Here is a 15,074-nt window from a genome sequence, read left to right as displayed (position 1 = left end):
AGAGCTGCTGGTACCCAGAATTGCATTTGGCTTCCAACAGTGTTGTGAGTTTCATAACTATACTTTGAAAGAACAAACCTAGTGAGATGTGAGTTGGGAAACACCATACCTGTGTGCGGAGACAACTCATCCAGCAGCTTCACCATGCCTTCCCCTTGCTTAGTAGTCCACATCTTGATGGGGGAGCCGCCTCCAATCCTGCGGTACTGCTCCTGAATTTTGGGGGTTCGGCGTTTGGCAATGAGTGGTCCCAGCTTACTAAATCATTGAACATTGAAATCATTTTATTCCAGCTAAGCAACCTCAGAAACATTTTCAACTCATTAAAAAAAAAAAAAAAAGATAAGCAAAATGTTAAGAAGAGCCTATTAAGATCAAGCCTTTTAAAAACAGAAGCTCGAGGTCACTGACAACAGCCTGCTCTTTCGGCTCAGATTAGAGAGAGAGAACCAGACAGTCTCTGAGGAGTATCCACCCTGCCCTACAAGCTGTTCTAGCAGCAGGCCCTGAAGATTCAGGAGCTCAGACACCTGTGCAGAGCACCTGGCTGTGTGCCAGCTACTAACTTACCACCTCTGGATCCCGTACCTAATAGGAACTAGGACGTACAAGACATTAGGCAGCGTGCATTCCTCTTATTTAAGAAGATGCATGTTAATCCTATGATATACTTGCCCACGTGAGCAAAGATGTGTGCACTAGGATGTTCACGGTAACACTGAAGACAATCTAAGTGTCCGTCAGTGAGGCGCTGGCTAAATAGATTAAGGTATGGCCATACAGTGCAATTCCATACAGTCACGAAAACAGAATGAGCCACATCTATATAATCTGTTATGGAATAATCTCCAAGAAAAATTAAGTTTCAAAAAAAAAATAGCAAAGTGCCAAGTGATGTACATAAGTACATTCATGTTTGTGTAAAAGAGGTGTGTGTGTGTGTGTGTGTATACACCTGGATGTGCCTGGACTATTTCTGGACCTAACAGTGCTTACCTCCGGGGTGGGTAAGTGGGAGGCTGGAGTCCAAGGGGAAAGAAACACCTGCTTTTTACTATAAACACTTATTAACTATTTGCAATTTTTTATCGTACGCATATATAAATTTTTTTTATTAAAAAACCCTATGCTTGGGCTTCCCTGGTGGCGCAGTGGTTGAGAGTCCACCTGCTGAGGCAGGGGACGCGGCTTCGTGCCCCGGTCCGGGAAGATCCCACATGCCGCGGAGCGGCTGGGCCCGTGAGCCATGGCCGCTGAGCCTGCGCGTCCGGAGCCTGTGCTCTGCAACGGGAGAGGCCACAGCAGTGAGAGGCCCGCGGAAGACAAAAAAAAAAAAAAAAAAAAAACCCTATGCTGGGTGCTCTGTGATGACCTAGATGGGTGGGGTAGGGGAGGGGGATGGGAGGGAGGTCCAAGAGGGAGGGGATATGTGTATGCGTATAGCTGACTCACTTCACTGTGCAGCAGAAACTAACACAACATTGTAAAGCAATTAGACTCCAATTTTTAAAAAAAGATATTGTGAAACTCAGTCATACACATCAAAATATACAGCAAATATCAATCATACCTCAAAAAAAAATAAAGAAAGAAAAGAGGGAGGAAAGAATGAAAGGAAGGGAAGAAGGACGGCAAGAACTCAATTCCACAGCACCAATGAATAGTACTCATTGCTTCCCTGAGTGTTAGTTAAGTACAAAGTACAAATACGTCTTTATAGCTCCTTCAGCTGTGTCCAGACCGCTGCAATTTCCAGAGCTCTGGGAAGGAAACGGCCCAAGGGGAATCCTCGCTAACTTGCTTTCTCTCTCCCCCACAATTCTTCTTACATCATAGCCTTCTCATAACTAATAGAAAATAAGAATGCTGCTCTAGCACTACCAGATGTGCACTAAAACCGTTTATTTATTTATTTTTTAACTACAGAACTGAGATACATGGAAGGCAAAATGCACTGCACAGGTTATGGATAAGTATGGGCATTTACATGTATCTTACTTTTGAACAGGAAGTGTCATGAGGTCTCGATCCGAGAAGAGCCTCAGAAGGAAGTCGTGAACTTCTCCAACGGTTTCAGGGCCTCCCATGTTCAGCATTAATATTCCAGTTTTCGGCTTCCTACATAAATCAAAAGGCAACAATTGATTTGTAACACTTCTAGGGTAGAATTTTGTTTCTGCTAGCAAACTCTCAACTAATCTGTTCAATGCAAAGATGAAAAGCTACAGATCTCTTCACTGCCATCACAGTGAACACATGGGGCCTCCAGCTCTGCACAGTCCAAGGTCCCAGCTCAGACTCTGACCTTCACCGTCTAGCTCCATCCCTGTCCCTGGACTTTCCCTGGGCTCCAAATATTCCTCTATTAAACTGTCAGCCCTGAACAAAGATCCCATTCTTTGGGGACTGAGGGTCAAGGTGTAAACCTAAAATTGTCCTGAGGCTGAAACACTTGTTCATATGACTGCCTCGTGCCTACACAGGTTACCTGATCTCTCCAAGCTTAAGTTTCCTCATCTGTAAAATAGAGAGTCCACCAATTACCTCAAAAAGTTATTTTGGGAATTAAGTGCATAATGTACTTATTCCGCATAAGCTGGCATGAACAGTAGGTTCTATTCTACACAGAGGAGCCGTGGGTTTCCCTATAATCTTAAACCTCCCCAGTAAACTCTCAGCCCTTATTTACTCCCTTCTCTTTAGTTAATTATTAAATTATTAATGGCTTAAATTATTTCTTGCTACTCTGCTTCCTTCTCCAGAGCCTGCCTTTACTCCTGCTCAGTGTCCCCTGCTGTGATAAACTACGTTTCTCACTTTACACTCACCTTGCCATCCTTCATCTAAAACCCACTACTTAGGTAATTCCTGTAAAACACTGTTCTGAATTGTTCAAATTAGTCCCAGGCTAAAGAATCAACCACTGGATGAGCAAAAGGAAACAAAAAGAAAGTCATGCAGCTTCTGGGAAATTTTTTTTTAAAAGGACTACGCAAAAATGTAAACTTATAAACTCCAGAGCTGCTCTGAGGCCTGCACCGCTGAAGTGAGCCAGGCCACGATGAGTTCTCTATTCCTAAACCAGCCAGGGGGCAAGATGGAGCCAGAGCAGGACCAAGTGTCTCCCCTGAGCTTCGGGGAGCCACCAGAAGACCATGACTCTGGTCGGAGCCACAAGGTCAAAGCCTGAGATGGGAGCGTGGAGAACTGCAGGCCTGTCTTTCCTCCTATGACAGGAGTGAAAGAGGCTGCCGGTGGGGAAAAGAAAGGACAAGGAGTGTTTCTTCCACTCATCCTTTTTTTTCTTTTTGTATACTGTAAACATTTAGATATAATTCACATACCATAACACCTGCCATTTTACACTGTACAATTTGGTGTTTTTTAATATATGCTCAACGTTAGGCAACCATTACAGCTATCTAATTCCTAAACATTTTCCTCAGCCCCCAAAACCCCACTTATCCGTTACAGCCATTCCCCATTCTCCCTCTCCCTCACCCCTGGCAACCACTAATCTACTTTCTGGGCCTATGGATTTGCCTATTAACAGAAATAGAATCATAATATGTGGCCTTCTGTGTCTGGTTTCTTTCACTTAGCATAAAATTTGCAAGGTTCATCCATATTGCAGCATGAATCAGTACTTCCTTCCCTTTCATGGCTGAATAATATTCCAACGTATGGGTATCCTCTCCGTTCACTCTTGATAAAGCAGCCGAGGAATAAGCAGCCTGATGTTGATTTAAAACATCATTATTACAAATGCCGAGGGGTCTACTTTCTGAATCTCCTGCGCCAAGACCACCTCTAGCTAATGCAGTGACTACAGCAATCCTGCTGAGATGGGTCTCGTTTGGAAGATTGCTCTTAACGTGTTCTAAAGCTAATCATATCATGATGACATTTTAATTGTAATTTTTAAAAAAATGTTAATGTTTGGCAATAGTTTTAGGCAACAGAGTGTGTCAAATTTATACAAGTAGAAACCATTTTCTTGATCAAACATAGTATAGGTAGATGAAGTAGAAATCTGAATTCTCAGCCTAAGTTTTCAAAATAAGAACCAATTTCTGGGGAAAGGGAAGTGCTGCATTACAATGAACTCAGGGATTTTCTAATTTAGACCCCATTATATAGATTAAGCAAGTTCACTTTTTTCACATCATTGTCTTAGGCCAGGGTTTCTTGACCTCAGCACTGCTGACATTGGGGGCTGGATAATCCTTTGTTGTGGGACTGTCTTGTGCTTTGTAGGAGGTTTAGTGGCAACCTTGCCTCTACTTACTAGATGGCAATAGCACACACCCTACCCCAGCTGTGACAACCAAAGATGTCTCCAGACATTGCCAAATATGTCCCAGGGACAAAAATGATCCCCCATCCCACCCTCTGCTCAGAAACACTGTGTTAGAGGAAAGGGGTTTAATCTCTTTTTACTAAACCAAGCAACCACATTGAAGTTGTTGTTCCATAACTTTTCTACCCCCTCGGGCCAGAAGTCCTATCAATGAATTAACAAACTGGTGTTTTGTTTTCTTGATACCTGAAAATTCCAGATTCATTATATTGTGAAATTGTAATATTCCCTTAATCTTTCTACTTAGGCCACTGGTGTTCTGGGATTCTGTCTCTCACCCTCAAAAGCTGTGACTCACAATAAATTAAGTGCATTTTTCCATGAATTGCTACCAGTTAACAGATTACTGGTTAAGAAACCCCACGCTTAGAGACTTACCTAAGCCACAGAGGGCATCAATGTGCAAACAGGATTTAGAACTGTTTTTCATCTATAACACCTGAGCTCAGAACAAGAGTGGCTTTAAATGGGATGTTACTCTACCCTGCAAACCCATGTTTTGCAAACCATGTTGATCTTACACATGAAAGAAATACACAATTTGAAAATACCTAAATACGCTTGCACTTAATTCAAAACTGTGTTGTGCATGACGAATGGCGCATTAGGAAGCCCTAGTCCAACATCCCTCTATTCCCGAATGTGAACTGCAAAGCTTTAGTCAAGGGTTGCTGTCTCTTCTCCCCTCCAGACAAAGAACACCTGACACCAAAGTCTGAATGGTCAAGTTCCCCTTGTTTGAATGTAAAAGCGTGTACGGCAAACATATTGAAAGCTTCTCATTTGAAAAGGTTGCCACATTTTGCCATTTATATTCTTGCACTCTCAAAATATGAGGTTTTTCCTTTGAACTATTAATTGGACAAACCAAAACTTAAGCTCATCAATTAACAAAGGAACAGATTAATTCTATTCTACTATATATAGTCATCATCAAGATAAAAAACAAATCCCAGCTCTTCTTTAAATCTCCAAGATGTAATTGGTCAGAGGATCTATGCTGCCTCTAGAACAGGGTTTGGCAAACTCCAGTCCATGGGTCAAATTTGCCCACACACCCCCTGCCTACTTTTGTAAATAAAGTTTTATTGGAACAGGGCTTCCCTGGTGGCTCAGTGGTTAAGAATCTGCCTGCCAATGCAGGGCACACGGGCTCGAGCCCTGGTCCAGGAAGATCCCACGTGCCACGGGGCAATTAAGCCCGTGCTCCACAACTACTGAGCCTGTGCTCTAGAGCCCATGAGCCACAACTGGTGAAGCCCGTGCACCTAGAGCCCGTGCTCTGCAACAAGAGAAGCCACGGCAATGAGAAGCACACACATCGCAACGAAGAGTAGCCTCCACTCGCTGCAACGAGAGAAAGCCCACACGCAGCAACAAAGACCCAACACAAACACAGCCAAAAATAAATAAATAAAATAAATAAATTTTTTTAAAAAACGTTTTATTGGAACAGAGTTCCAGTCATTTGTTTACGTATCACCTGTGGCTGCTCTCACATTATGATGGAGGAGGTGAATAGCAGCAAACAAGACCAAATGGCCCACGAAGCCTGAAAACATGTACCACTCAGCCCTTTGAGGACAAATTTGTAGTGTAGCATTGTCTAGAGTAGTCTGAGCACTAAGCAGCACGAGGCCTTCTTCATATCTGGCATCAGAATGACTCACAAAGACACTCACCACTTCAGCATCTCTAATTTTTGTTCTTTGTTTTTTTGCGGTACGCAGCCCTCTCACTGTCGTGGCCTCTCCCGCTGCGGAGCACAGGCTCCGGACGCGCAGGCTCAGCGGCCATGGCTCACGGGCCCAGCCGCTCCGCGGCACGTGGGATCTTCGCGGACCGGGACACGAACCCGTGTCCCCTGCATCGGCACGCGGACTTTCAACCACTGCGCCACCAGGGAAGCCCTTAAGGCAATTTACGTTGTTGACTTTTGCCACCAGGATAACATAGTAATGAAATAATTTTTCTCCCAGGGTTCCACATCCAATCAGTTCTTCAGTTTACACCAAATACTTACCCCAAACCCTAAATACTTAAAGCACTTTGTACTATGGCTGAGGTGAGAAAAGAGGGGCCGTGTGGGGGCAAGGAGGAGTGGCGTCCTGCTGGGCATGCCCCCAGGATGGAGACAGTGTCTGTGCTTCCTGTCTCCCTTCCCACGTGTGGTTTTTCAGGAGGCCGGAGAGTCGAAAGGAGATGAGTTGGGACCCCACCTACTGCCCTATCCCCAACAAACCTCAGTTCACTAAGTGCTCCATCATCATACCCAGGATCACACAATTAAAAGTAACAAACACAAAATATGACTATTCTCAAAGCTGTAAAGCTCTCGTGGAACATCTGGTCTACCAAGAAAGGTCAAGGCGTTAATAGTTCAGAGCTACTTTCTCTCTGCCCAGTGTTAAAGTGCATTACTCCTATCTGTGTACTCATCTAAAAAGCGACCTTTGCAGTCTTCTGTTGCCTCTGTACCAGAGGAAGACTTGAAAACAGCTGTGGCCTCTGATATTGAAGAGGACACCCAGTAGCAACGCCATGCCTGCTGACGTCCACCCGCAAACAGCAGAGGTGAGGTAGGGAACGTACTTTGTTTCTTTAATAAACTGTAAATCACATTATGGCATTTACAATAATATTCACTGCCTTAACAGTTTACTACAGAAATTCTTGGTGGATTAGTTATTCCTTTTCCTGCACAGGAGATGTATTTCATAAGTACAATCATGTTAGGTTCATAAACATATTTCCAGCATACACATAATTTCTGTTATGGGACATATTCCAAAACTAAATTCCCACACGATTTGCAGACTCTTTGTACTCAACTCTGTGTCCTTTAACAAAAGCCCTGTGGGATTTTTATTTGTCAACCAGACCTCAATAAAGCTGGGGAAAAAAATTTTAACAGAAAATGTAAAAAAATCTATCAAAATTCAAAAACACTTTTAAAGCCTTAATTGGGGGTGCAACCTATAAGTTTAACAGCTATTGAAAGGAAGCCAAGAAAATAACATACCACTCCGTACATACTGAGTTTTCCCAACACCTCTTCTCCTAGGTAGCTGGTATCCACCGGTGTTTGTGTCAAGAAAGAGAAATCCTTATTAGTACCTAAAATTAGACTCATACCTGTTCCCCGGCTGAACTTGACATCTGGGGCTTCTGGCACGTTGGGCTGTTTCTGTGGCAGCTGCTGCTGTGGCTGCACCCGACTGGCACCTCCGTGGCTGACAGGCCCTTGAGCCACCATATACCACTGTGACAAAATTAAAGTGGCAGCATGAAATCTAGCTGGAAAGTAATTGCTTTTGAAGAGGTCCTCAGAGCATAATTCCTGGATCTAAAATTTAATAGAGATGCTACAGCAGAGGTGATTTCCCCAGCATTTCACTGCAGGTGGGTGAAGGCTCTTAAGACCTCTCTGAGGGGGTGGGATGGCATCCCCTAGGATGGCTTACAGGACTTGCATGGAGCCTTTTTAGAAGCCACACACACCTCCTCTCACTGCCTTGGCCGCCGCTTTTGATATGATCCCTCATGAGATCACCGCATGTTATGACGGCAGCATACTGCTCATATGAAAGGTGAGGAGCCTGCAGAAAAGGTTAAGAAACACTGATTTAAGGAGTGGAAACTGGGCCAGTTTTCCACCACTTGCACAGATCTCATATCTGCCTCCTAGCCTTCTCCAATATAGTACCAGAACTAAGAACCCCAGAATTGCCCTTGGACTCTGACAAGGGCCGGGGGACGGAGGTGCTCTGCTTTCAAGGGCCGATTCTGGTCCACCTCCTTCTGCACCCTGCCCCATGGGGTATGCCATCTGCACGGCCAAGGATTCGTGGACCCCCAGAGTCCATGCCCCGTATTCCTGACCAGGCTCCCAGGACCCAGGACCTCAGAATTCCCTGCCCCAAAAGCTCCACTTCCAGGGTCTGGCGCAGACCTCTTTCCTGCATCCATCCTCCTGATGGCAGATCGCACCATCAGTATAAGCAATTCTTGATCTGAAGGGTAGCCAACTGGTGGCTGTTCATAGGGTCAAGAATGGAGCTTGAACATCCATACACACTGGAGTATGCACAACTCTTCACCATGCAGGGCAGGCCAGGAGTGGGAAGAGAAGCAGGGAAGTCTGCCCGCCCGAGGCAACTTTCTCAAGGCCGAGGCATTTCTGTAGGAACTGTGAAGAGTTCAAGAGTTCACCCTTCCAGGCCGTTAGCAAGGTCTACTTGTCAGCACAGCAGAACAGAACATAATTCACAGTCTGTTAGCTTGCTGTATACGGGTCTTGTCCTGGGCACCACAAAGTTAGTTGTGGGCCTGGAGAGCCTATCTGGATCAAGGAGTCCATGGGCCATACCCAGTTATAGCATGAAGGGTATTCATCCTTAAACAACACAGAGTGAAATTAAACTGAAACCACACAGTAGGTACTCAAGATGGCAAAATGCAGGACAGTAGTTACTACCGTGCCCCGCAGTATACACACAACCTCCCTTCCCCAGGCTCAAACCAGCGGGTCTGAAACCAGCCTGAGATCAGCCTCCTTCTACCCTCCTCCTACTTACGAGTCAAAGGTGTTCTGGTGAGGAACCCGGGCTGTGGACCAATGGACCCGACTCTGAATCCAGTTCTGCCACTTACTAGTAATGTAACTGGGGCTGGGTTATAATCTTTCTGAGCCTTAGTTTCCCCAGCTGTAAAATGGTGAAACCCTGTTATCTGCATCCTTGTAAAGATTACAGCAGATAAGACCAGTGAAGCACTCTTCACAGGGCCTGCCTCATATATTGGTACCAGTATTATTTCCCTTGGTAAGTGTCTAGAGCGTAGGGACTACACCGTCTCTGATTTTTTTTCTTTTTCTTTTTTTATCACCTAGCAGGTCTATAAAATATAGGAGAATGATATTTCCAGGCCACTTAGATTTCCAACTATCCAGACTGTGCACATTCCCACCAGAGCCAATTACGTGAGCTTGAGCTGAATAATCCTTATTAACTCAAAGCAGAAGTGCAAAGATTGACATAAAGAACTTCAATTCCGCTCACGTGAAGTCTCAAACCAACTCACATCTCCTTATTTCAGACAAGTTCAATTCTGAACTGCACGATGAGATTTAACCAGGTTCTCAATCAAGCTGCGATGTCTGCAATTCCTTATGTAAATGAGGTTATATCAGATTCCATGGGGTATCAGAATAGAACTTTGGCATTACATAATTTGACTGCTGGTAATATAATAAGATTTCCTCCTGCAAACTTTAAAAGGGGGTGGGGTAGGGGTGGGGAATAAGGATGAGACTAGAGTCTCCAACCAGTACATTAGCAATGCTTAGTACAGTTTGGGAGCTGGTAGCTTTTCAAGCTGCCGAAAACTATTGCCGTGCCCTCTACTTACAAAATTCTCTTCTCTGAGGTTAAATAAATTCTCAAAGAAGGTGATGCTAATGATGGATCCTTTCTGCTCAGGACATAGGGTTAACACACCCACCTCTCAAGGACTTCTCTAAAACACTCCTCTCCCTTGATGATCTGAAGACTCCAGAAAAACAGAGTATCTCCTACCAAATGATTAGTACTAATCTAGCTAAAGGAGTTTAAAGTAATTATTCAAAGAACCAAAGGAGACTCCTGAATACACTCAGCTCACAGCTTAAGAGAAATTCAAAGGCACAGGCAGAATCGCGTGGTGTAAGAGTGTGTGTTCTGGAGCTAGAGAGATCTGAGCAGAAATTCCAGATAGGACCAAACAAGCTGTGTGACAGTAACTGGGCAACTCACTGAGCTACTCCAAGCCTCACTTTTCTCATCTGTAAAACAGTGATAAGGCCAAACTTGCAGGGCTGTTGTAAAGATGAGGAAAATTTTTAAAAATCTATGTCCAGCCCCAAGAACAGTGTCTGGCACAATGCATGAAGTAAGAACACTCAATAGTAAGGATCTGCCCACTTATGAACTAAGACCAGGTAATTCTAACCCTACTCTTGGCATGGACAACTGGTCTACCTTTGGAAGGCCTACAAACAATAAAAGCTATAAAACCAAGGGATATGCAGAAAAGATGATGTAAGAAAACAAAACTTCATTAATTCCTGGACACACCCAATAGGTGAATCATTCAAAAGTATACCTGTGACTTAAGAAGTTCACGGGTATCAAGTGATTCTCCAAAACAATTATTTAATATTTTGGATGCTTGGGGGTGGTACGTGGGAGGGTAGAAAACAAGATACACAAGTACCCAATGCAGCCCTTTTCTATCACACAGCAGATGAAGATTATTTCAAAAGGTCCTTATAAACATGAGTATCATTTTAAAAATTAACAGAAATAAGGTTCTGTATTGTAACTATTAATAAACACTTGGTGAGGGGAGGCTTTAAGAAAAAAATTGTTATTTTTCTAGTATGGAGCCAGAATGTTCTCATGTATTAATTTAAACATTGATATTCTTTTTTATTATTCTAGATTTGGTTTTTCCAATTACAAAAGACATATATGCCTAACGTAAAAAATCTGGAAAGAAAACGTCACAAAGAAACAATAATTCTTTATTCTATTAACTTTCTAAAATATACGTATATACTATATACATATATACTAGGGAGCTTCTTATTAATTCTGTACTATGCTAAAAACATAGAGTGTAAAACTTTGCTTTTCTACTTTGAGAATTCATTTTGAGAAATACTACTCAATTTTTTCTAACCCAGATGTTAATCCCTTCATATAAAACAAGATAATTAAAGTATTATAAGTACATCTAAAATCAGAGTCTGTAATTCAATTGAACTTCAAATCTACTTCTGCTGTGGTTTCTGAATCCTTCCACTTGGTTACTTATAACCTGGACAACAAAGCATTTAAAGTTTCTCATATTGTTCTATGACCTCAACTCTAGAGCCTGTCAGACTTTCTTTGCCACAGGAAGGGTCGGTGAAAGAAAAGACTAATTTGATACTTCTTTCAGCCCCGTTGCTGGCACTGTGCTTCCTTTTCTTAAAAGATAATGTCTTTCATCTCCCACTGCCCTTAGTGACCTGATTGTCATTGGACACTGGGTCCTTATTATTTTTCCAACAAAGGCACCTGTAATAAGATATGGAGTTTCAGAGTGGACTCTCCACTCCTTCTCAGTAGGTGACAGATTGATGAATTAGGGAACTTCTTAGAAAAATAAGTCAGGTCTGTGTCCAGTCATCATTCAAATATACAAATTAACCATCTTAGTAGGTGGCAGCCTTTAACATACTAATAACTGAACATTTTGAGGTTATTTATGTATCTACTGTGTGCCAGGGACTGTGCTACAGGCTTTACCTGTACCCTGTTAATCTTCACGGCAAGCCTATGAGGTATTACCTTCTTTTATGTTTAGCAAAGTTCAAGCTGGGGTGAATGCGTCACTCAGGGGGGTCACAGGAATGCTGCAGAGCTAGTGACCCAACCAGGTGTGTCTGAACCAGAGTCGCGTCCGCTCATCCTGTGGACACAACCTACATTCACCTCTGTATCAGAAACGTGTGAGGTTGTCCATGGGTCTTACTTCTTCTCCAAATATCTCTAGAAAATACTAGCCTGAGCTGCCCCGCGGTGGGTCCTGCTGCCAAGGACAAGTGAGCACCGGGTGATGCCAGGGGCCAGGGCAGCAGTGGGCACAGTGTGACCTCCACCACCAGAGAGGGAACCCCAGGGTAGATGCCCATGGTGATAATGAGGATAATGATGCCAACGGTACTGTCTCTCTGTGGCAGGCCCTTAACACACTCTGCCTCCCGAAATCACAACAATCCTGCCACTATCATTATTCTTATTTTACAGATAAGAACTAAGGCTCTTAGAAATTCAGCCACTGCTCACGGCCACCCAGCGGACCGATGTGACTCCGGGACCCCTCCCCGCGGCCTCTCAGGGTCCTCGGGGGACCCACGTACCCCACTCTCGCCCCTCCCAGTGGAGCGCCCCTTTCCGGATCCTTTCTCCGCCCCTCGCCCCGTCGCAGGCAGCTTCCTGCGCAGCCCGCCGCCGCTCCTTGGAAGTTCCCAGGCCCGGGGACCCGGGCGCCAGCTGCCCGTTGTCCCCGCCTCGGCGGCGGCCGCGACAGCCCCACTTACGCCGATCGCGGAGCAGGACGCCCGCAGATCGCAGGGCCGCAGCCATGTTTGTGCTGACTAAAACCATTCCCGGGGCAGCCTCGGCCCGGGACCTGGGTTCCTCCCGCTGCAGCACACCCAGGCGCGGGCCCCACCAACGGCTAGCAGCAGACCTCAGCACCCACCACCCACGCCTCCTTATCAGGCGCGGCCACTCCCTGCGCCCGGGCTGTGCGCCCGCTCATTGGTGCCGGGCAGGGGCGGGGCTTCAGGGGCGGGGCCAGGCGGAGACACGCCCCTCCCCGGGAGCCCGCCCTGCAGCAGCGAGGTCCCCAGGGTAAGAAAGGGTCCCAGGCTGTGCAATTGGCACCTTCCACCCAAACCACCAAAAATCCGTGCGAGTAGCCCTGAACGAACGCCCTGGTTGCATGCGCCCACCTGACCAAGGCAGGAACTGCAGCCATGACAACGTAAAGAACTTTCTTCACATTTCCACTACTATCACTTACATGTGACAATGCTTTTGCCTCAATTCTCCAGTTTTGTGGCCTAGTTACAGCACAACTGTACCGACCCTGTTTTATTTTGCTTTGTTTTCAGAATGAGAAAAGGAATTATTTTATATCAGACACTCATGACATACTTGTTAAGTTCCTCTGTAGTATCTTTATGCAGCAGAGTTTCACAGCTGGGACCAGAAAACAAACATTAGACTGCTAACGTGATAGCATTAGGAAAAGGGAAGGCCAGTCCGGCAGACATTTTTTGGTGGGCTGGTAGGGTGAGGTCTGTCAGTATCATGTTTGTGCACCTTCGCAGGGTGACTGCCTGGCCCCAATCCCGCGCACAGAACAGGTGCCCCCGCATTTCTAGCCCTTGCTACATTCCCACACCTCTGCCCGCCCATCTGGCCCTAATGCTCAGTGCGTCTCGAAGTACAAGACCAACCTTTGGAATAGAAAGGTGTCAGGCACCATTCTTTCATTCACTGAACAAGTATTGAGCACCTACTGTGTGCACTGGGGAAACAGCAGTGAACAGAGCAGACAAGGGACTTACATAGGGATTAGGGGAGAGACAGAAAATAATCACAATATGTAGTATTTAGGGTGATGATGAGCGTTAGAAAGAATGAAGCTATGTAAGGGAGATGAGAGAGGGGAGGCTAGTGCAATTTGAAATAGATGGGTCAGAGAAAACCTCACTGACATTTGGGCAAAGACCTGAGGAAGTAAGGGGGCAAGCCACGTGGAACATTCCAGGAAAATGGAGTCTAGATTGAGTGCAAAACCAGTTTTCTGTAGCTAAAATGTATGCTCTTGATTGAATTCGTTTATTTATTATTAAAGTGGGTCCTCTTTCTGGTATTCAGCTTGGTGTAAAATGTCAACTTAAGTGGATTGCTTTTCATATTATCTACACAGTCTTCAAATCAGGCAAGAGGTGTCCCCTAAACAGACAGTAAAACTTGCTCCTCGTATCAACTGCTTTCCTATACATTTTGCTAGCTCTCCGTTCTCAGAATGAAAATTACATTAGTCTAATTTGCCCTTTGAAGAGGTGATCTTTGTAGATAATATACTCCTCTACCTAAAGCCTAAACCCATTGCTTTTAAATCAGCTACACAAAACGTCTTTACAGTTTGAAATGCTGTGCTGGAAAAAGTGTCGACAAGGCCAGAGAAGTAGAAAAAGCCCAGGGTTTTTAATGACTGAACTATGTGGGCTCTTCTCGGCTCAGAAGGCTCAGGATAAGTCACCCTTCCATCCCGGGTGCTGTACCGCTCCTGCTAGTGGAGATAGCAGGGGTCTTCTGGTCCCTCCCAGGGAAATGCTGATGATTAGTGACAAGGCATAAAGGTGCCAAATCTCATGTAATCAACATTGGGGCAAGTTAAATTTGTATCTGGCCAGAAAAAAAAAGGAACTAACAAGCCATGTTTTATTAAATATATCAACATAATTAAAAAATAAAATAAATAAAATAGTAAATATTAAAAACTGTTTAATATAAAAAATAAATATTAAAAAATAATAAAAATAATTAAAAATATATCAACATAATATTTTTAAAAATGAATAAAATTATTCATTTTAAAAAATGAATAACATTTTAAAAAATGAATCATTCATTTTAAAAAATGAATCAGCAAATTTCATTCATTTTCCTTTTACTGACTCTTAAAAAACTCATTCAAAATTATACTCATGTATAAAACCTCCCGACACACATATTAAGACTCATAGGTTACAAATGGAAACAGAACTTCATTATTTTTCCCCAAAGAGCTCTTCATGACATTTGTTATTTCTAATCTATGGCTTATTTCTTACAAAAAGCATCAAATACAACAGCTTTTCAGTGAGTAAATTTTTATGTTCTTTTGAAGTGAAAACAGATAAAGTATGCTTTATATGGGTCCTTTTCAAAACTGATAGGAAAACACAGCCCTTAAATCAGAAGATGTGAATTCTAAATATGGGTTTTACTAAGAAATCCAGAAAGCCCTTGAAAGGCTAAAGAAATTTTTAAAACTATATGAGATTTATATATATATGCATATATTTTATGTATATATACACATATGTATGTGTATATAAATGCATTTT

The 15,074-nt window shown here is 43.8% G+C and overlaps 1 protein-coding gene across 3 annotated transcripts in view; it reads right to left on the bottom strand.

Annotated features, from left to right (window-relative positions):
* FECH (ferrochelatase) overlaps positions 1–12,619 on the bottom strand; it is a 37,594-nt gene extending 24,975 nt beyond the window's left edge. The window contains exons 1-5 of one of the 3 annotated variants that reach the window (XM_024754891.1): positions 12,486–12,537; positions 7,862–7,959; positions 7,496–7,622; positions 1,999–2,118; positions 110–258 (exon numbers count right to left, since the gene is read on the bottom strand). In XM_024754891.1, the coding sequence (XP_024610659.1) occupies positions 110–258; positions 1,999–2,096 (247 nt within the window). In that variant the 5' untranslated portion in view covers positions 2,097–2,118; positions 7,496–7,622; positions 7,862–7,959; positions 12,486–12,537. Of the gene's footprint in view, positions 1–109; positions 259–1,998; positions 2,119–7,495; positions 7,623–7,861; positions 7,960–12,485 lie in introns of all 3 variants that reach the window. The other 2 variants (XM_024754890.1, XM_024754889.1) reach the window with 2 other exon arrangements.
* Positions 12,620–15,074: the final 2,455 nt, after the last annotated feature.

Source organism: Neophocaena asiaeorientalis, unplaced genomic scaffold (assembly GCF_003031525.2).
Source record: "Neophocaena asiaeorientalis asiaeorientalis breed wild unplaced genomic scaffold, Neophocaena_asiaeorientalis_V1.1 scaffold124, whole genome shotgun sequence".
NCBI classification, from domain to species: Eukaryota; Metazoa; Chordata; class Mammalia; order Artiodactyla; family Phocoenidae; genus Neophocaena; species Neophocaena asiaeorientalis.
Note: the sequence above shows the minus strand (reverse complement) of the source record. Positions and strands in the feature narration are given on the sequence as shown.